The sequence below is a fragment of the Dromiciops gliroides genome, chromosome 4 (genome assembly GCF_019393635.1).
Source record: "Dromiciops gliroides isolate mDroGli1 chromosome 4, mDroGli1.pri, whole genome shotgun sequence".
In the NCBI taxonomy this organism is placed as follows: Eukaryota; Metazoa; Chordata; class Mammalia; order Microbiotheria; family Microbiotheriidae; genus Dromiciops; species Dromiciops gliroides.
In genome coordinates this window covers 341,687,727-341,708,649 of record NC_057864.1, presented here as the reverse complement: position 1 = coordinate 341,708,649, position 20,923 = coordinate 341,687,727, and the positions used below count along the sequence as shown (strand labels likewise).

General features: G+C 39.3%; 1 protein-coding gene across 1 annotated transcript in view; it reads right to left on the bottom strand.

Annotated features, from left to right (window-relative positions):
- SLC16A10 (solute carrier family 16 member 10) overlaps positions 1 to 13,260 on the bottom strand; it is a 147,802-nt gene extending 134,542 nt beyond the window's left edge. The window contains exon 1 of the mRNA XM_044005311.1: positions 12,878 to 13,260. Within this exon, the coding sequence (XP_043861246.1) occupies positions 12,878 to 13,181 (304 nt within the window). The 5' untranslated portion in view covers positions 13,182 to 13,260. The remainder of the gene's footprint in view (positions 1 to 12,877) is intronic.
- Between the last annotated feature and the right edge of the window lie 7,663 nt (positions 13,261 to 20,923).

The window sequence follows — 20,923 nt, the reverse complement described above, 5'->3', positions numbered from 1 at the left end:
GGGATTACATCCTAATACTACTTTCTCTTGGAGGACTATATAGAAGAAACAGAATTAAGGCTGCCCAATGGCTAAGTATGTAAAAACAAGCTTCAAGGAAAGTCAAGGTTTTTATTCTGTGTGAAGGTCAAATTTAACATTAAGTACAGACTTTTACAAAAAAGCTAGAAAGATGGTGATCTTGAAGTTGACTCCATGTATATAAACATTACAACCCATCATTTGAAACTAAAATTAAGGATGCCAAAAAATTAACATTCTAAAGGTAAATAGAGTTTAAAATGTTGAAAAGATAAGATTTCCACACATGAAAACAAACAATTCATTTCTGAAAAGATTTTTTTTTAGTTCAACCAGGATACCTGTTATAAAGTTCTTCAGTATAACATGATGTAGAAAAAGTTCATGAGTAATTCTAAAGTCTCAAAGAAAACTTTAAGAGTACTCATTGGTACTCTTTTTTTTTATATACTAAACATTTTTATTTAGTTTTGAGTTCCAAATTCTGTCCCTCCTTCCCTCCCTCCCCTGCCCTCTTCCTGAGGCAGTAAGCAATCAGATATAAGTTATACATGTGCAATTATATAAAACATTACCATATTAATCATTTTGTACAAGAAAACTTTAATAAAAGAAGAAATGGAAGAAATAAAGTGAAAAATAGCATGCTTCAGTCTGTGTTTAATCAATATCAGTTATTTCATTGGAAGTGTATAATATACTTCATCATTAGTCCTTTGAGATTGTCTTGGATCATTGTATTGCTAAGAATAGTTAAGTCATTCACAGTTCTTCATCAAACAGTATTAATGTCTGTGCACAATGTTCTCCTGGTCCTGCTCACTTTACCATGCAGCAATTCATACAAGTCTTTCCAGGCCTTTCTGAAATCATTCTGCTTGTCATTTCATATAGCATAATAGTATTCCATTACAATCATATACCATAGCTTGTTCAGCCATCCCCCAATTGATGGACATTCCTTTGATTTCCAACTCTTAGCCACCACAAAAAGAGCTGCTATAAAATTTTTTTTTGTACAAATAGGTCTTTTTCTCTTTTGGGGGATGTCTTTGGGATATAAACCTAGCAGTGGTATTGCTGGATCAAAAGGTATGCACAATTTTATAGCCCTTTGGGCCTAGTTCCAAATTGTTCTCCAAAATGGTTGGATCAGTTCACAACTCCACCAATAGTGGATTAACATCCCAGTTTTCCCATTTCTCCTCCAACAGTCAAAATTTTCCATTTTGGTTATATTTCTCACACTGATAGGTGTGCATTGGTACTCTTAAATGTATATTTTGTAACTATGAGGATATTTCAAAGACTGTTCTAAAATGTCTTACTTTGGCTAATTCTTCTCTATTGGCTATTTTCTGAATGCAATAGTAGACTAGGACCTTCAGAGAGACCAGCAATTAACCTTATAAAGGATGGATTAAATCATAAAAAGAAAAAATAGATGTTTTTATTACATAAAATTAAGCTAAAATAAAAAGGGAAACTGTCAATTGGGAGGAAAATCTTTGTATCATAGATCTTATAAGAGACTGCTATCCAAACCAGATATCAAACTAACTCAATATTTAAGAACCAAAGATACTCCCTAATAAATAAGTTGTCAATGGAGATGAACAAAACAAGAGAAGAACTGAAAACTATCTACCCTGCAGAAGACTATTCCATATCACAAATCAAAAGATAGGCAAATCAAAATAAATCTGAGGTTTCATCTCATGCTCAGCAAACTGACAGATGACAAAAGCTGAAAATAGGTCATTTTAGAGGGGTTTCAGGAAGATAGGAACAATAATAATATACTATGAATGGAGCTTTTAATTTGTCTAGCCACTCTGAAAAATAATATGGAATGATGTATGAAAACTCATGGAGCAGGCCTGAAAATCAGGAACACCCACCTTGGTGAGTTCAAATCTGGCCACAGACTCTCATTAGCTGTGTGACCCTGGGCAAATCACTTAAACCTGTTTGCTTTAGTTTTCTCAACTGCAAAATGAGCTGGAGAAGGAAATGGCAACCCCCTCCTGTATCTATGTCAAGAGAGTCTGACACCATTGAAACAACTAAACAAGAAATCATTAAACTATTCACATTCTTACATACAAAGATCCCAACTTCGAGTGTGTGCCCCTAAGGTAGCCAAACTTATAAGGTTCCATATTCAATTCAATTAGTATTTATTGAGCACCTACTATGTCCTAGGTATTCATTGTGGTGTACAATGGGGACACAAAGACAAAAATTTGAAGGGGGGGACAATGTATATACAAAATATTACAGGATATATACAAAGTAAACACAAAGTAATTTAGGGGAGAAAAAGGAGAGCATTCCAGGAACGGGGTAAGGAGCTTTGGCTATGCCACAGATACAGGCCATGGGATAGCATGGAAGGGAAAAGGCTATAAAGCCAACGTAACTGAAACAGAGACTTATGTGAGATAGAGTCAATCATGATAAACCTGAAATAATATGTTGGGGCCATATTGTGAAAGGCCTTAAATGCCTAAAAAGAGTTTGCATTCCTTAGAAAGCCACTCACTTAGCTCTTTGAGATCTGGCCTCTAACTTCTTTCAACAGAAACCACTTTTTCCAAAGTTACTAATGATCCTTTAATTGCAACTTCTAATGGCTTTTTCTTTCTTTTTTCTTTTTCTTTTCTTTTCTTTTCTTTTTTTTTTTTTTGCAGGGCAGTGAGGGTTAAGTGACTTGCCCAGGGTCACACAGCTAGTAAGTTTCAAGTGTCTGAGGCTGGCTTTGAATCTAATGGCTTTTTCTTAATCTTCATCCTTCTTGACCTCTCTATAGCCTTTGACACAATCACTTTCTTCTCCTTGATACCATTTTCCATAGGTTTCTATCCTGCTTCTCTTCACATCTAAATGACTGCTCCTTTTCTGTCTCTTTTGCTGGATCATCATCCAGGTCTCATCCACTAACAGTGGATGTTCTAAAGGGTTCTATCCTTTCTCCTCCCCTCTCTCTCCATATGTATGTGTTTGGGGTATATATGGAGAGTTCAGGGAGTACTAGCCCCTCTGGCGTGAAGTCTTGCCAAGCACTTTTCAGGGCTGCTTAATCCACTTTTGGTGTCCACCTCTTCACACAACTCTTTACTTGTGGCTCAAAAAAACCACCTCAGCGGGGGCAGCTAGGTGGCTCAGTGGATAAAGCACTGGCCCAGGATTCAGGAGCACCTGAGTTCAAATCCGGTACTTACTAGTTGTGTGACCCTGGGCAAGTCACTTAACCCTCATTGCCTTGAAAAAAAAAAAAAACCCAAAACCAAAACAAACAAACAAACAAAAACAACACCTCGGCACCCAAGCTAAATCAAGTTGAAGGTAACACAAGGACTCAAATCCATGTCTACCTCAAGAATGTGAAGCCTTCCTCCAGTGAAATGGGCAGGATGAGAACAATTCGTTGCAACAGCCCTGAAGATGCCTGAAGCAGGTGCTGTGGAGCTCTTAGAGGTTGGTGAGGCATTCAATATGACAAGGTAATCTCCTGCATTTTAGACCATCACCAGTCTTTTTCACGTTTGTCCTGCTATTGGACTTCTATGACCCAGGGAAAGAAAATGAGGCTGAAGACTGTGCAACTTTGCCTCACTTAAATCCAATTCATGTGCAAGTCAAGACATCACCTTGGTGTTCTCATTATCTCTCATGAATTCAATTATCTCTATACTGATGAATCTCAAATCTACTTATCCAGTCTAATCTCTTCTGCTAACCTCTAAGCTCTCATCTCCAAAGGTCCTATTAAACATCTCAAATTTGATGTCCCTAAGATATATTAAGCTCAACATGTCCAAAACTTAACTTGTTATCTTTCAGATAAAATTTCTTTCTATATTCCTATTACCACATCTTCCCAGGCCCCCAGACTCACAGCCTAGGTGGCACCCCGACTCCTCAATCTTTTCCCACCCATCCCCATATCCATTCTGCTGCCAAGGCCTGTTAATTTTACTTTTGTAATGCCTCTTACATGTCCTTCCCCCCTCCTCTGACAATGTCACCATCCTGGGACTAGCTGTCATCACTTCTTGCCTGGACTATTGCAATAGTTTGCTGGTTGGTCTGCCTGCCACAAGTCTCTCCCCATCTAGTCTGTCCTCCACATTCTCACTGTCAAAGAGATCTTTCTAAAGAGCAGGTCTGACCATGTTATACCCCAACTACCTCCTATCACCTCCAGGATCAGAAGGATTTTCCTATTGGCTTTACAGACTACAGCATCACTTTTTGTGGCAAATCCTCCCCCCCAAAAAACCCCCTAGAAACAAAGTGTGTATACCTCAATTTGGAAGAGCCAAGAAAACCTGAGTTCAAATCCAGCCTCAGATACTTACTAGCTGTGTGACCCTGTGTTACTTAACACTGTTTGTCTCGATTTCCTCATCTATAAAATAAGATAAAGAAGGAAATGGCAAACTACTCCAGTATCTTTGCCAAGAAAACCCCACATAGGGTCATAAAGAGTCAGACTCGACTGAAACGACTAAACAACCACAACAACAAAGGACTAATTGTGCTATACAAATGTAATGAGATATTATTTTTCTATAAGAAACAAGAAACTAGGAAGTCAAAGAAATACAGTAAAGTTTGTGTGAACTGATGATGGATAAAAAAAATTAACATATACAATGACTGAAATAATGTAGCTAAAGGTTGCAAAACTAATCTTATCCCCTAAGAAGAGACCAAAAAATGTACTTCCCTCCTTCATTGGAAACATGGGAAACTGTAGGTGTTAAATATCATATATGTTTTCATATGTGGTCCCTGTTTCAATTGATATTACTTAGATATTTTTCTTTGTTATTATAAGGGAAGGTTACTCGAGTTGGGGCATGGATGTATCTGGAAATGACTGATATAAAAACAAAACAAGCAAAAGAATCAATAAAACTCTTTAAAATAGATCAAGTCAGTGCTTTTCTTCTCTCCTCTCCCCACCCCCAAACGGATTAGCAGAAGCTGCAGCTTTAAGAGCAGCTGAAGGTGGTATGACCTGACCTCTAAAATGATTGCTAGACTGATGGTAACTACTGTTTTTGACAATCCTGCTGTGGGCTCATAGCTATGTGAAGAGACCAGCCTTTCCAGTACAAGCCAATCTGTAGCTAAAGGTACAAGGGCCTCAAATGACTCCACTTTCTTGGCCCTACCTGACAAGCTTGTACTTGAAGTGTCCCCTGGCAGAGTTTGCACTGCTGAGTTTCTTAGCTGGCTCAGGGATTTCAGTGTCAGTGCCAGTTCTAGCTCCTGTAGATTGAACAGGAACAGTTAACAGAAACTATTTAGAGAGTAAACAAGTTAGCACCAATCCAACTACACTTCCCTCATTGGAATATAAGTTCCTTGAGGGAAGGAACTAGGTTGGTTTTTGTTTTATTTTGTTTTGCTTTGGGTTTTTGCCTTTTCTTTGTAGCCAAAGTCTTGGTACACAGTTAACCTTTAATAAATTCTTGTTAAGTAATTTCAAAAGGTAAGAAGTCAGCACCTCCTAGAAGAAACTTTACATTTACACTTATTCACACAAAGACATTTCAACATATGATTTGTGCTAGGAATTAAAGAGATCTGAATTCTAATCCTGACTATACTACTTAGTAGCTGTGTAACACTGGTCAAGGAAGCAACTTACCCATGTTATGTGCTAGTGGACTAGGAGTTGGAAACATTCTATACCAAAAAGAATAAACCAATCATTGCTTCCAAGGAGCTGGAGAAGGAAATGGCAAACCATTCCCATATATTTGCCCCAAAAACCCCAAATGCGGTCACAAAGAATTGGACACAACTGAACAACAATATACGGTTTTGTAGTTTGCAAAAATATTTGTTATTTCATTTGGTTTCCATTATAACCCTGGGAGGTAGATGCTATTATTATCCCCATTTTACAGATGAGGAAAGTGAGGGTGAGAAAGGATAAGTGACTTGACATCCAAGATCCAAGCCAGCTATGTTTGGAGAGAGGCAACTCACCAGAACATTAGCACCATGGCTACAGAGGAAAGTCTGAAGATCTGGGTTGCAATCCTTCACTGCTATTTAATAATTGTGTGGATTCTGACAGTTCGCTTCTCTGACCTTTAATTTCCTGATTTATAAAATGAGGGAGTTAGACTAGATTACCTTCTTACTCTAAATCTACAATTTTATCACATGATTGATTGATTTTTGCCATAGCAATTCTCAGACATAAAGTATGAGATTGAAGAAATGTTCAAGTCCTACTTCCATACTGACTTTGTGACCCTGGGCAAGTTATCTCAATATTCTGAGTCTACAATTAAAGACAAGTTATAGAATCTGCATTTGTGAAGGGAACTTCCTCCATACAAAGGTCCCTTTAAATCAATGAAATCACATATCTGATTTTAAAAGGGGTGAGGGTAGGGATATCACTGAGGCTTGGTGAGATAGGACCCACCTATGAATGGAATTTGTAGTAATCCACATAAGCTGCCAATACCTATTTGACCTTGGATAAGTACCCTAACATCATTGGGACTGTTTTCTCATCTGAAAAAAAAGTTGGGGGCGGGGAAGAGAATAGACTAGCTGGTCTCAAATGACTTCTCTCTTGTTCTAGACCAATGACCCTAAGATTTGATCCACAAGAGTGGAGGGAATATTTATACTGATGAAATCAAGGGTTTTTGAAGTAATGAAGTACATAAGAGGTCTAAGAGAGGTATAAGTAAATGCTATGCCACGTCCAAGGGATGAATTTCTAATAGGAAATATCAAAGAAGGCTTCTTGGAACAGGTACTAATTGAGTTGGGTCCAGTTTGGCTCCAGTGTAGGGAATGTGGAGAGAAGCAAATATAAAGAAGTGGGATACTGCCAGATAGTAGAGATCCTTGGATGTCAGACTAAGGAAAATTGGATTTTATTCAACGGGCAATAAGAAGCCACTGAAAGTTTTTGAGCAGACAAGTGATGAGATCAGACTTGGACTGAGGAAGAATAATCTAGCAGCAATATAAAGATGGACTGGAGGCAGGAGAGTATGGAGTTCAGAAGCCTTTTGGAGGTTACTGTAACAATATGGGTGGGAGTTATCTGAACTGGGATGTTAATGGACTGAGAATAGAATGGATACAAAAGCAGTGGTAGACTTGACAATCCTGTATCCTACCAGTAGTACAAATATCATTAGTCCCATTTACAAGTAGGGAAACTGAGGCTCAGAGATATTGGTATTTGATCACATGATTAGTAAATGAAGGGATTAGAATTCAAACTTCTGGCAAGAGGACTAATATTCCTTCCACTACATCATGCTGCCTCTCTGGTAAGGTTTATCCCCAAAAGTCTGGCTACATAGTGACAATTTTTTTTCAGTCAAAACAACTCACAAATATTGTCTATTAATACAAGGAGGGACTTCAATCTGCACCAGTAAAAGGAATACCCACAGTGATAGAAATGAGTCCTTGAAATATTACAGTACACAAGAATTACTAGGACTTAACACAGACCCATTTTCTCAGCTTGAAAAACAAATTGATTTCTAAGGTCTTGGACAGCTCCATTAAGTATAGTCCTTGGCCTAATATCCCTAGATCATAAAGATGCATTTTATTTTTTCTTAAAAAGTACTTTAATTTGTCTTTCGCAGTTGGCCCTAAGTTATTTTCGTCATATTTGGAGGTGGGGAGAAAGAAAAGGCAGAAAAAACAAACCATTTAGGGAAAAAAATTTCCCTGCTTTCTTCCTGGAAGAAAGCAGGTAGAACTGAACTAGCGTACTATAGCAGTTTACTAAGGATTGTTCGTGGGAAAGTGTCATGAAGAAAGAGTAACAGACACAACTAAGTTTTTCATTTCATTAGAGAGTTATGAAGTTATCCACTGGCCAGAACAGCTGTAAAAAATTTTAATTTTTAAAGAAAAATAATTTTTTATTGTCTAGATACTTATATATTCTTTTTCTTTTTTTTGGTTTTGTTTTGTTTTTTGTTTGTTTTTTTTGTGGGGCAGTGAGGGTTAAGTGACTTGCCCAGGGTCACACAGCTAGTTAAGTGTCAAGTGTCTGAGGCCTACTCTGAACTCAGGTCCTCCTGAATCCAGGGCCAGTGTTTTATCCACTGTGCCACCTAGCTGCCCCTATATTCTTTTTCAGTAGGAAGAATTCAGTACCCTCTATCCTGCCCTCCCATATGTCTATTTTCACCTTCACTCCTTTTATTGACATCATGGACTAATGAGTTCAAAATGGACTAAAAATTAATAAATAACACATTTACAAGCATTATTAGTCCATTCTGCAAATGGAAAAACTAAGGCTCTAAGAGGTGGTACCTTTCCTATAAACAGGCACCTAGGAAATAAAAATTAGGAACCCATTTCTCTTGGTGTCAAGTTCAAGGTTCTACACATTACTTCACACTGCTTCTCAATTATTCATGCTCAGTTTACTCCAAGCAACCAGGTGGAGGTGGTTGAAGTCCATGCGTTACAGAGAATCATGACAGCAACTAACTACTGGGGTTCAAATTGTTTTTTATCAATAGCTGTGGTATCTCTCCATACACTTATGTGATTCTTCTGACTTTCTGCTACTTGGGATGCTACCTGTTTCCCCACCCTTGTAGAAAATGAAATACAGACTGAGCAAATGCAAAATAAACCATCCTTACAAATTATGTGAAGAAAGTTGCTGGTGATTTCAGAGTCCTTACCCACCTATGGCCAGTGACACCTTCCCCCTTCTTCCCCCAGTCCCAATCTTCATTCAGCTGCAATAGTTTAAGAACCCAGTTCCCACTCCTAGCTTCCTTCAAGATGGGGCTCAAATTCTGGAGTTTACTTCCCACCCAGCAAGTTTCTACCCTCTGAGAACACATTGCATTAACATAGTATATATATTCAATAAATCAGAAGTTATTTCCATGTTATCTCAACCATTAGAATATGATTTCCTTGAGGGCAGGAAACATGCTTGTTTGTTTTTTCCTCTTTTTAAATCTCCTGCACTTGTCCTGGAGCAAAAGTTAGCTTAATAAATGCTAATTATATGGCTGAACCCTATTAAAATGTAGATAGATCTGGGAGGTTAACACCTAAAGCTATCAACAGTCTTTTGTATGCAGTAGAGAACTATTTTAGGGAAATGAACTTGTGAGAAAGGTCAAAAGGTCTCCAAATGTCTGAAGAAAAGGCCAAGGGGAGGAAAGTGATATAACTGGGAAAGAAAGCTTACTGCCAATGTTGCCTAGAGTTTCCATTCTATCGAGATTATATCATATCTTTAATGAGAGCCACACTTTTGTTTACATTTCAAGTTCAACACTTATAAAACAGTCTTCCAAAAGACTTGTTCCACAATGAAATATTTGCTCTACATAACTGGAACATTCTAATCATTGATAGGTTTACTAGACTGTTGCATTCAAAGGCTGTGATTATGGCCTTCAAAGAAACTTTTTTTTCTATCTTCCATTGTTCCTAATAATTCAAGTAGTTATTGAGTGCACAGAAAGCCTAACAGCAAGGTTCTAAGTTCAGTTCTGTCACCAACATGTGTTGCCCTGTTTGAATAAATTTAACATCGCTTTGCACATTTCTCATCAATAAATACAGGTTAATAATACCTACTCACCATCTAATTCACAGAGCTATTAGGATAGCAATAGTGCCTAGGTTTGTCATTTCATAGGCATATGGAATTTTGCTAAAAGGAAGTTCTCTTTATCAAAGCACATCTGCAACCTCTGCAATTTATAGTATTAGAGAGCTGCTTGGAGCATTAAAGATTAAGTGACTTGCCCAAAGTCACATGGTAGGTATATGTTAAAGCCTGTTCAAGCTAGATTGTCTTGGTTTTCCAGGTCGGCTTTCCATCCCCTGCTCCACACAGCCTCTTACTATAAGCGTAAAATGAGATCAAACAGGAGGGAATGTTTAAAACTAAAATCATCCTACAAATACCAGATGCAGCCTGACACACCTTTGACACCATATTCCCAACAAGTCAATCAATTTCAATTTGGGCCCCTAGTATTTTGGTTGCTATATTATCTCCAAATTTGCAGAAATACATTCCATTCTTCGTGTGTGTGTGTGTGTGTGTGTGTGTGTGTGTGTGTGTATTTGCTATCACAATAACTTGAAAACAAAGCATCCCCAACACTAATCACTACCATCTTGTGTAGCCAGCAATGGGTAATAATTGGAATGTCTTCTAGTTCAGTCACCACTTTGCTCAACATATGGGGAAGAGGATAGATATGGGATAAGAAAAGGCAAAAGCCACAAGGCCTTTTATTTGGCTAAATACATGATCCTGGAAGTATCATGACCAAAGGTGCTCAGAAAATCTTTAAGACTTTCCAGAGGAGGGACAGCTAAGTGGCACAGTAGATAAGGCACCAGCCTTGGATTCAGGAGGACCCGAGTTCAAACCCAGCCTCAGACACTTACTAGCTGTGTGACCCTGGGCAAGTCACTTAACCCCCATTGCCCTGGGGAAAAAAAAAAAAAGACTTTCCAGAGGATCTTTGAACACTCCACAAGAACCCCCTTTGTATCTGAGGTTGGGAACCCACTAAACATCCCATGGATACAGACTGCCTTCCCTTTTCTTTCTTTCCTTCTTCCTTTCTTTTCTTTCTTTCTTTCTTTCTTTCTTTTTTTTTTTGGTGGGGCAATGAGGGTTAAGTGACTTCTGCATGGTCACACAGCTAGTAAGTGTCAAGCGTCTGATGCAGGATTTGAACTCAGGTCCTTCTGAATCCAGGGCTGATGCTTTATCCACTGCGCCACCTAGCTGCCCCCTTCCCTTTTCTTTTTGAAAAATGTCTTCCCTTTTTTGAAAATTTCATCTAGTTCCTAAATGTGGTATCTATCTCCTTATATTCAAACTTACTGAGTTCTGTACTAAATATTATTATTTGAAAGGTAGCTGAAAAACACAAAATATTCAGTCAGAAGTAACTCAGCATCACACTATCAAAAGAAAAAGCCTGGATATTCCAAAGCTCAAATTGGTCATATCCTCAAACGTTTTGAGTAACTGCTGTTTATGAAGGGCTGCAGGAAACACAGCCTTTGGAATATGTCATTGACTTAGAAGTTACATTCTAGCCCTGCTTCATGACTTGCTGTGTTTAAACAGTATTTCCCCCATCTGGCATTCCATAGTTGTACAAAAGAAGCCTGGCACTGCACTAAGTATTATGTATCAAGAGTGAAAAACATAAGGCAAGATCCTTGTCTTCATGGAACTTAAGAGTCCAATTTAAGCTAGAAAAAGCTCTTAACACATAAATATCAACATATAAACAGTAAATATTTAAATTTCTAGTTTGACTATATATATATATATATATATATATATGTAGATATATTTATATGTATCTACACAAATGGGACTGAAAGAAAATACATTTGACAGGTAAATGTTGGGGGGGGCAGTGTCAAAGAGATTAAAGTGGGACTAAATCAGGTTCCTTCCCTCATCCAGTTCCAGGAGAAACTTGAATTCAAAAGCTCCCCTCTTTCTCAAGCCCCCAAGTACACACTGCTACCTTAAGACAGAGGACTTTATTTGACTGAGTTAGGGAAGACCCCCCACAAAAGGTTATTGGATTGAATGCTATCGAATTGGCTACACTTGTAATTTCTGTAACTCAACTCCTAAAGATCCTCGGCCAAACTTTTAGCATAATGTCGAAACTCCAGCCCTGCAAGTTTCCCAAACAACTATTTACCCCTTCCCTATTCTTTCTTCCTAAGGGACTTCCAAGACATTTTTTAAAAGAGAAAGAGAGAAAAAGGATAGGTCATATTTGCATATAATACTCCTAATTTTACAAGCACATTTGTCCTCTGACTATATTCTTACTATTCTTTAATTAGTAAGCAGGGACTTTTGCAGTTTCAGGACCTATGCATAGCTCTTAGAGGAACACCATAGTAGTATTGCTATTTCAGGATTTCAGATTCCAGGTTAACCTTAGTGCCAAGACATTTTATCTCATTTCTCCAGTTATTAAAGGCAGAGTTATTAAAGTCAATTGGGAAAAATTGTAAATATTTTTGCGTATCTTTACTTCCCTACCTGTCAGACTTTTGCTTTTTGCTCAAACAAGTTAAATAACAGGGCTACGACTAGCTCACAATTTTTTAATTTTTGCTGAAGCAACATAATTTTCATTAGCATTATTAAATAAAAAAAAGAAAAAAGATGGGTCAATGAGCAAAACAGGAAGGGAAATCCCCTTCCTTTTTGTCTTTTCAATCCCTGTTGCCAGCTACCTCCAGCAGGCAGAGCTGAGGTGCAACACTTCGTATATTTAGCACTGTGTGGTTCTAGTTTCGGAACTGGCTGTGACCTTGGGGTAGGTAAATCACTTTAATCCCGACGCCTCAGCTTCTCACTACACACGGCGTCTACAGTGGTTGTGGAAAATGATGGCTGAAAGGTGGTGTGGGCTTTTTTTTTCCCCTTTTTTTCAAAATTGAAAAGACTCTTTGCTGTTGGTTCTTAGTTTTAACGCTCTTCAACGCCCCCTCTGCAGGGAGGGAAACTCTAAGTGGCCAAGCAGCTCAGGGACAAATCAGAAGACACACTAGGAAGGGGTTGCAAGCTCCTGACTCCTCGCAACTGCATTCCCCGTGTGTAGCCTGGGAAAGCAGACAGATGGACTGATGGACAAGCAGAGTGAGGAGCATACAAAGACATCACCCCTTCCTCATCCACCACCAAGCACACACACATCACACACGCACGCACACACACGCACACACACGTGTGATGAGATCATTCTGCTGGCTGTGGGGCCGGGCACGAAAGGCGGGCAGGTCCCAGTGCGGTGCTCACCTGTCTTGAACACCATCGCCTTGTCGTCTTTGGAGTCGAAGGTCTCCAGCATGGACACGAAGAGCACCCCGCACGCGTTCTGGATGCCGAACACCGACCCATTGCACCACATGGCCGCCAGCATCACCACCCAGCCCCAGCCGCCCTCGGGGGGTTCGGGCATGGCCCGGCTCGGGGACCCTGTCACCTCCTTGTCCGCAGGAACCTCGGGTCCCTCGGCCGGCTGGTAGGAGACGCCCCCCTGAGGCTGGGGGCTGGGCTTCATCCCGTGCCCCGGGGAGGGCTCCTCCTGGGCCCGCACCATCGTCCCCGTAAGACGGAGACCCTCCTTTCCCCACCTCCCAGCCCCCCGCGCGCGCGCCTTCCCTCCCCCTCCTCCCCCCGCGGTTCGGGCGCGTGGGGAGGCGCGAGCTCCAGGCGGGCTGGGCGGCCGAACGCTCAGGACCCTGCGGCAGGCGAGCAAAGGCCAAGGTAAAGGCTGGGGGTGCCGAGGGAAGGAGAGGGGGGGAAGAGAAGGCAGAGGAGGGTGGCGCGAGCGGAGGCTCTAGGGCGGCTCGAGGGGCTCGTGTTCCTCAGGGTTCCAGCCCTGAGTGCTGGACAGCCCCCCCCATGCTTCCCCAGCTATCGGTTTCAGAGCCCCTGCGCCCTAGTGCCAGTCCTCTTATAGAGCGCCCGCCCTTCCCCCCCCCAGGGGGCGTGTCCAGAGGCGGGGCGTGCCCCCTTTGCTTCTCTCTTATTGGACAATTCAGAGCAAGGGAGTGGGCCTGGAGACCCGGGGGGCGTCGCACTTGGCCTCGTGTGGTTGAGCGAGGGTCAGAAACACTTAGCCTTCTCTCTTCATTACCCTCCCTCCCCGAGAGGAAACTATCCGTCTCCTCTTCAGCTTCCTGTGCAGTCGACAAGCCCAGAGCTCGAGGTTCTCAATGGCTTTAAGTAGCAGAAAGGAGGCATCGAATCCAATGGAAGAGAACTCCCCATCCACTCGAGAGCACAGGCCACCAGAGGAGAAAAGCGCGCGCGAAAGCAGAGGCTGTCCCAAACACGCGCATCCACCTCGCACGCGCACATACCACTCCGCTGACACACTCTCATACTGTCACACACACCACCTTCATCACACCCGTTTTCTATCCCCCTGTCCACAAGGTCACGTTCATGAGCTCACCACCCTCTCAGGCACACACCCCCTACAACCATACCGTGTATCTACAGCTCAAGCTGCCTTCATAGTCACAAGTCACACATAGTCATAGTCACATGTGTACACATATATACCTGAAAAAGTTGGCATCTGAACACAGACATAGTGAAGTCAGTGGCCTCGGGAGATAATCCCATTTCTCCACCAAAGAAAGTTAGGAGGACACAGAATGACTTCCTAGTCGGCTTCTTGTTTCATGCTGACTGCCAGAAAGTGTGCACCTTTAAAAAAAAAAAAAGCGGTGCATAGGGTATCAGAGCATAAGGGCAGCGGGATTAGCCTTTGATCAACGGATGACTTACCATCAGCAACATTAAGTAGCATAATGTTTTCCTGACCCTTTAACTAAAGGTTACCTACACAGTGTTTCAATAGTATGTTGTGGTGGAATTTGGATTGTTTTTGGTTTAGTTATGGTTTTCTAAAGCACTTACAAAATAATACTAATTAGAATGCACAAAATGATAGTTATGCCACCTGTCTACTAAATAGAGAGGTGGTAAGGATGAAATCTTTGCACTTTTGTAAGTACCCTATTCAATTGACTTCTGCTCAACTGTTATTGTAATATGAATAAACATCAGTCCTACCAGTGCAATGAAGAGAATAATTTTTACAGAAACATAGGCTATATTGTATGCTAAACATTTATTTATTTATTTATTTTAGTGAGGCAATTGGGGTTAAGTGACTTGCCCAGGGTCACACAGCTAGTAAGTGTTAAGTGTCTGAGGCCTGATGTGAACTCAGCTACTCCTGACTCCAGGGCCAGTGCTCTATCCACTGTGCCACCTAGCTGCCCTGTATGCTAAACATTTAACCAAGCAGATGTTAAAGCAATGATCAGCACAAAGTTCATACTCAATAAATGTTACTGACTGACAAAAAGATTAAGTGAATACAGAAGGAAGACAGTTGTGGCAATGTGCTATGGTGGAAATGGTACTGAAATTCTCCCCCCCCCCAAAAAAAAAAAAATCTTGGTCACTCTACCACTAAACTATCTATATGGCCCCAAATACCATTTGGCTTAACTTCTCTGGAACTCAGTTTCCTCATCTGTAAAATGGAATGATTTCCAAGGTTCCTTTTAGCTCTAAAAATTATAACATTCATTGAACAACTTCTAGCCTTTTTTTTTAAACAGGTTTAAGACCAGAAAAGCAATGATGAACCTCCTTTTCCCTCTAATCACAGGGTTCTTTAAATCAAATAAACAACAAGATCATGCACTGCATCCTGGGACATCTCCAGTCATCCTGTTTTTATTTTGCCACTGGACTTCCATGACTCTGGAGGAGAGAGTGAGGCTGACAACTTTCTGAAGCCCTGCCTCACTTAAATCTGATTCATTCAAATTCATCCAAAAGTCAAGCTGTCACCTTAATGACATCATTGGTCCTCTTCTAGAACAAAGGATAAACAACAACCACCATGCCATATGACCTTGGGCAAGTCACTGAACCTCAGGGTTTGGGTTTTTTCATCAATATAAAGGAGTTGAACGATTAAATAACTTCTGGATCCAATATTCTATGTTTCTTAGGACTAGAATTACAGAATATACTATAGGAAAAATGTACTAGGAATTCCAGAAAATGAAAACCTAATTCACAAAGAACTTAACCTGAATCAGTGTGATAAAATTGACTTATATTTATGTTTTGTTTTCATATATTTAACATCCTTATTCCAAGACTTCAAAATATTATTTCTGTGTAATCATTTTTTTAAAGATTTCATTCTTAAACTGCTTTCCTGTTTACAGGTAAACGTTGGCCCCAATCTTTATAATGCTTTATTTTCAAACTGGGTTGCCTCATTATGGCATGGAGGTCACCCTGGGATCTCAAAAGTTATGCCAGCTAAGCACAGTCTCTGGCATGTCCTGCCAACCTCAAAAAGCTTTGAGTACAAGTTTAGCAATGAAATGTGCTCTTGTTTTCCAAGGACTTAGCCTGGCTGAGTTTGGAGAAGCTCATCACTACCACATAGCCAATATCACTAGCCACCAGATGATAGATTTTGGGGTAGGGTGGAATAGCAGCTTTCCCTTCTCCAATCCATCCTCTAAATAACTGCCAAAATAATTTTGCTTAAAGCACAGGTCTGACCATGTCATTGATCTATTTAATAAACTCCAGAGCTCTTATTACCTCTGGGGTCAAATACAAACTCTTCTGTTTCGGACTTAAAACTCTTCACAGGGGGCAGCTAGGTGGCTCAGTGGATAGAGCACCAGCCCTGGAGTCAGGAGGACCTAAGTTTAAATCCAGCCTCAGACACTTGACACTTACTAGCTGTGTGACCCTGGGCAAGTCACTTAACCCCAATTGCCTTACCAAAAAAAGCCCCCCCAAAACAAAGAACAACAACAACAAAAAAAAAACTTCACAGAATTTCAGTCTATTAGAATATACATTATTCATCTTATTTACAATTGTTCCAACCAACCAGAGTTATTATACACCATTCCTTGTCACTCATTCTGTGGTCCAGCAAAATCTTCTGCTTATTGCTCCTCACATATGAAATCCCATCATCTGTGAAAACACAAAACTCTTAGTTCTGGGGGGGAAAAAAACAACACATCTATTTGAGTGTTTTGAGAGAAATTTTTCTTCCTTATGTATTTGTCCCTTACCATAAATCTTATTTACTACTGTGTTTTATGTATTACTTTTTCTAAGTAGTGATTAAGGCTAGAAATAGTAGACACTCCACCAAAACCTGATACAAAGTCTCTCTAGCTTTTGTAATTTGATCTGGTAATGTTAAGTTCCACCAGGGCAAACGGCTCTGGGCTAAGGTCTGAAGAATAAGTATATATAACACATTTTACCAGTAATGATGATTTAATTAAAATTGTTCCAAAATTCTAGACTTCTTTACCTTTACCTTCTTCCTCAAAATATCCTCAAAGATCTTAGGTGGGAAATAGAAAATGCTATAGATCTCTATGCTATATTGGTCTTAGCAATAATTTCATTGCAGTCAAGTTGCACAAGTTTATGTTTTTCATTTTTTCTGCTTCTGGTATACAAGAGGAAAAAACACTAAAATAAAAATGAATTTCTTATTTCCAGTGTTTTGATGGGAAAAAATACACTTGCTTCTAAATCTCAGTTAACTACTGAGATTAATGAAGCAAGAGATGGTGGGGTCTTAATGTCAAGAAAACATAGATTCTATTTCCACACCTGCTACTACTTCACTTCTTGCCTCTCTTTCTTCACCTGGAAGTCTGAAGATATTCTCATCTATCTACCTTATAGTGATGAGTTGATGTTAATAAACTGCTTTAAGAGCATTGGATAAAAGATTTTATAGACATATAAATACATATAATTGTCTATTAAGTCTGAATGACAATGATACTTTATATTTATATAGACTTTTTCATCTAGAGTTTATATTAATCTTATTATTTATTAACTAAAAGATCCTTAGTTGACTCTTTACTGAGATATGCCAAATGTTCCTATTTAGGACAATCTAGATTTTAGCTAAATATTAACTATTTTCCACTTGGAGACTGGAAAAACTTCTTGGAGAGAAGTTCTCCCATTCCAGTCCACTTAAATAAAGTTATAAAACTTCTCTAACAGTACCATATGTCTAATTGTATGTTTGTAAGATGGCAAGTCTTTATTTTTAATAATATTTTCTTTTTCCCCAATTACGTGTTAAAACAATTTTTAACATTTGGGTGGGTTTTTTTAAGTTTTGAGTTTTAAATTCTATCCCTCCCTTTGAGTTTAAATTCTATCCTTCCCTTTGTCTCTGCCCTCACCTCTGATATAGGTTGTACATATGCAATCGTGTAAAACATTTCCTTATTAATCATTTTGTACAAGAAGATGAACAATAACAAAAGAAAGTGAAAAGTTGTATTCTTCAGTCTGTATTCAGACAACATCAATTCATTCTCTAGAAGCAGATAGCATGTTTCATCATGAGTCCTTTGAGTTTGTCTTGGATCATTGTATTGCTGAGAATAGCTAAGTCATTCACAGTTCTTCATTGAACAATATTGATATTATAGTGTACAATGTTCTGGTTCTGCTCACTTCACTTTGCATCAGTTCATGTAAGTCTTTCCAGGTTTTTCTGAAATCATTCTGCTCATCATTTCCAGTAGCACAATAATATTCCATCAAAATAATATGCCACAACTTCTTCAGCCATTCCCCAGTTAATGAGCATCCCCTTGATTTCCAAATCTTTGCCACTACAAAAAAAGAGCTGCTAGAAATATTTTTGTACAAATAGATCCTTTTCCCTTTTTTTTAGATCTCTTTGGGATACAGACCTAGGAGTGCTATCAGTCTCCAGGTGGAAAATAGTTGATTTTATAGCCCTTCAGGCATGGTTCCAAATTATTCTCTAGAATGGTTGGATCAATTCACAACTCCACCAACAGTGCATTAGTGTCCCAGTTTTCCCACAGCCCCTCCAATATTTATCATTTTCCTTTTTTTGTCATAATAGTCATTCTGATAGGTGTGAGGCAGGATCTCAGAGTTTTAATTTGCATTTCTCTTATCAACAGCGATTTAGAGCATTTTTCAAGTGATTATAGATGCCTTTGATTTCTTTGTCTGAAAACTTCCTGTTTATATCCTTTGACCATTTATTAATTGGGGAATGACTTGTATGACTGGCAAGTCTTTAACCAATCCAACCTATAGTTTACTATAGTACTACTTTAAATTAAATTTCTTAGTTTTCCTAAATTAATATTATAGTTGGAAATTTGGGGGGTGTGTGGAAGAGAAGGAACTTTTTTAAAAGTAATAAACATTTTTATTTATAGTTTTGAGTTCCAATTTTTATCCCTCCGTCCCTTTCTCCCCTAAGGTGGTAAGCAATGAGATATGGGTTATACATGTATGATTATGTAAAATATTACCATATTAGTAATTTTGTACAAGAAAACTTGAATAAAAGAAAAAAATGAAAGAAAGTGAAAATAGCATGCTTTAATCTATGTTCCATTGATATCAGTTCTTTCTTTGAAGGTGGATGGTATGTTTCATTAATAGTCCTTTGGAATTGTCTTAGGTCATTGTATTGTTAAGAATAGTTAAGTCATTCATAGTTCTTCATCAAACAATATAATGTCACTGGGCACAATGTTCTTTTGGTTCTGCTCACTTCACTATACATCACTTCATACAAGTCTTTCCAGGCCTTTTTTTTTTTTTTTAATTTTTTTTTTGGGGTGAGGCAATTGGGGTTAAGTGACTTGCCCAGGGTCACACAGCTAGTAAGTGTTAAGTGTCTGAGGCTGGATTTGAACTCAGGTCCTCCTGACTCCAGGGCCGGTGCTCTATCCACTGCGCCACCTAGCTGCCCTCTCCAGGCCTTTTTTATTTTTTTATTTTATTTTATTTTTTTTAATGTATGAGGTATTTTATTTTTTCCATTACACGTAAAGATAGTTCTCAACTTTTGTTTATACATGCTTTACAATTTCAGATTTTTCTCCCTCCCACCCCTCCCTCCCCCCTCCCCCAGACAGCAGGCAATCTGATATAGGTTATATCTATATATCTCTATAATATACATATAGATATATACACACACACATATATATACACATAATAACATTAATCCTATTTCTGCACTAATCCTGTTACAAGAGAAAGAATCAGAGCAGTGATGCAAAACCTCAAAATAGAAAGAAAAAAAAACCCAACAGCACCCAAAACAAAAGAAATAATATGGTTCAATCAGCATCTATACTCCACAGTTCTTTCTTTCTTTTTTTTTTCTTGGATTTGGAGATCCTCTTCCATCATGAGTTCCCCGGAACTCTTCTGTACCATTGCATTGGTGAGAAGAATATAGTCCACCACAGCAGGTCAACACTCAATGCTGATGACACTGTGTACAATGTTCTTCTGGTTCTGCTTATCCCACTCATCATCAGCCCACGCAAGACCCCCCAGGCTTCCCTAAACTCCTCCTGCTCACCATTTCCTACAGCACAACAGTATTCCACTGCATTCACACACCACAACCTGTCCAGCCATTCCCCAATTGATGGGCACCCCCTCAACTTCCAATTCCCCGCTACCACGTAAAGAGCAGCCATAAATATCCTTGTACATGTGGGTCCCCTTCCCCCTTCCATGATTTCTTTGGGCAAAAGACCTAAAAGTGGGATTGCTGGGTCAAAGGGTATGCACAGCTCCATTGTCCCTTGGGCACAATTCCAAACTGCTCTCCAGAATGGTTGGATCAGCTCACAGCTCCACCAACAATGCATTAGCGTTCCAATCTTCCCACAGCCTCTCCAACACTTACTATCTTCCCTCCTTGTCATTCTAGCCAATCTGATAGGTGTCAGGCAGCACCTCAGAGCCGTTCCAATCTGCATCTCTCCAATCACTAGAGATCCAGAGCATTTTTTCATATGGGAATAGACAGCCCCGGTTTCTTCATCAGAAAACTGTCCAGGCCTTTTTTAAATCATCCTGCTTGTCATTTCTTAGAGCACAATAATATTCTATCACCATCATATACCACAGCTTGTTTACCTATTCCCCAATTGATGGGCATCCTTTGATTTGAGAAGGAACTTTTGAAAATAATATACCAGTATAATCCACAACTTTTCTCCTTAGAAAAGTAGTATATCCAGACATAATGGATTTACTATTGATTTGTAGGAGCTGACAAATTTGCCAGTTTATAAAAAGGCTTCTCAGTTTATCAGTTTAAAAAATTGGTATAATCCTATCAACTCTCTTCAAAGGACATTAAAATATGAAGGAACTGCAAACTTTTTAACCCTCTAAAAAGCAAGAAGAATAATATGCCAACATCAAAAGAATGCT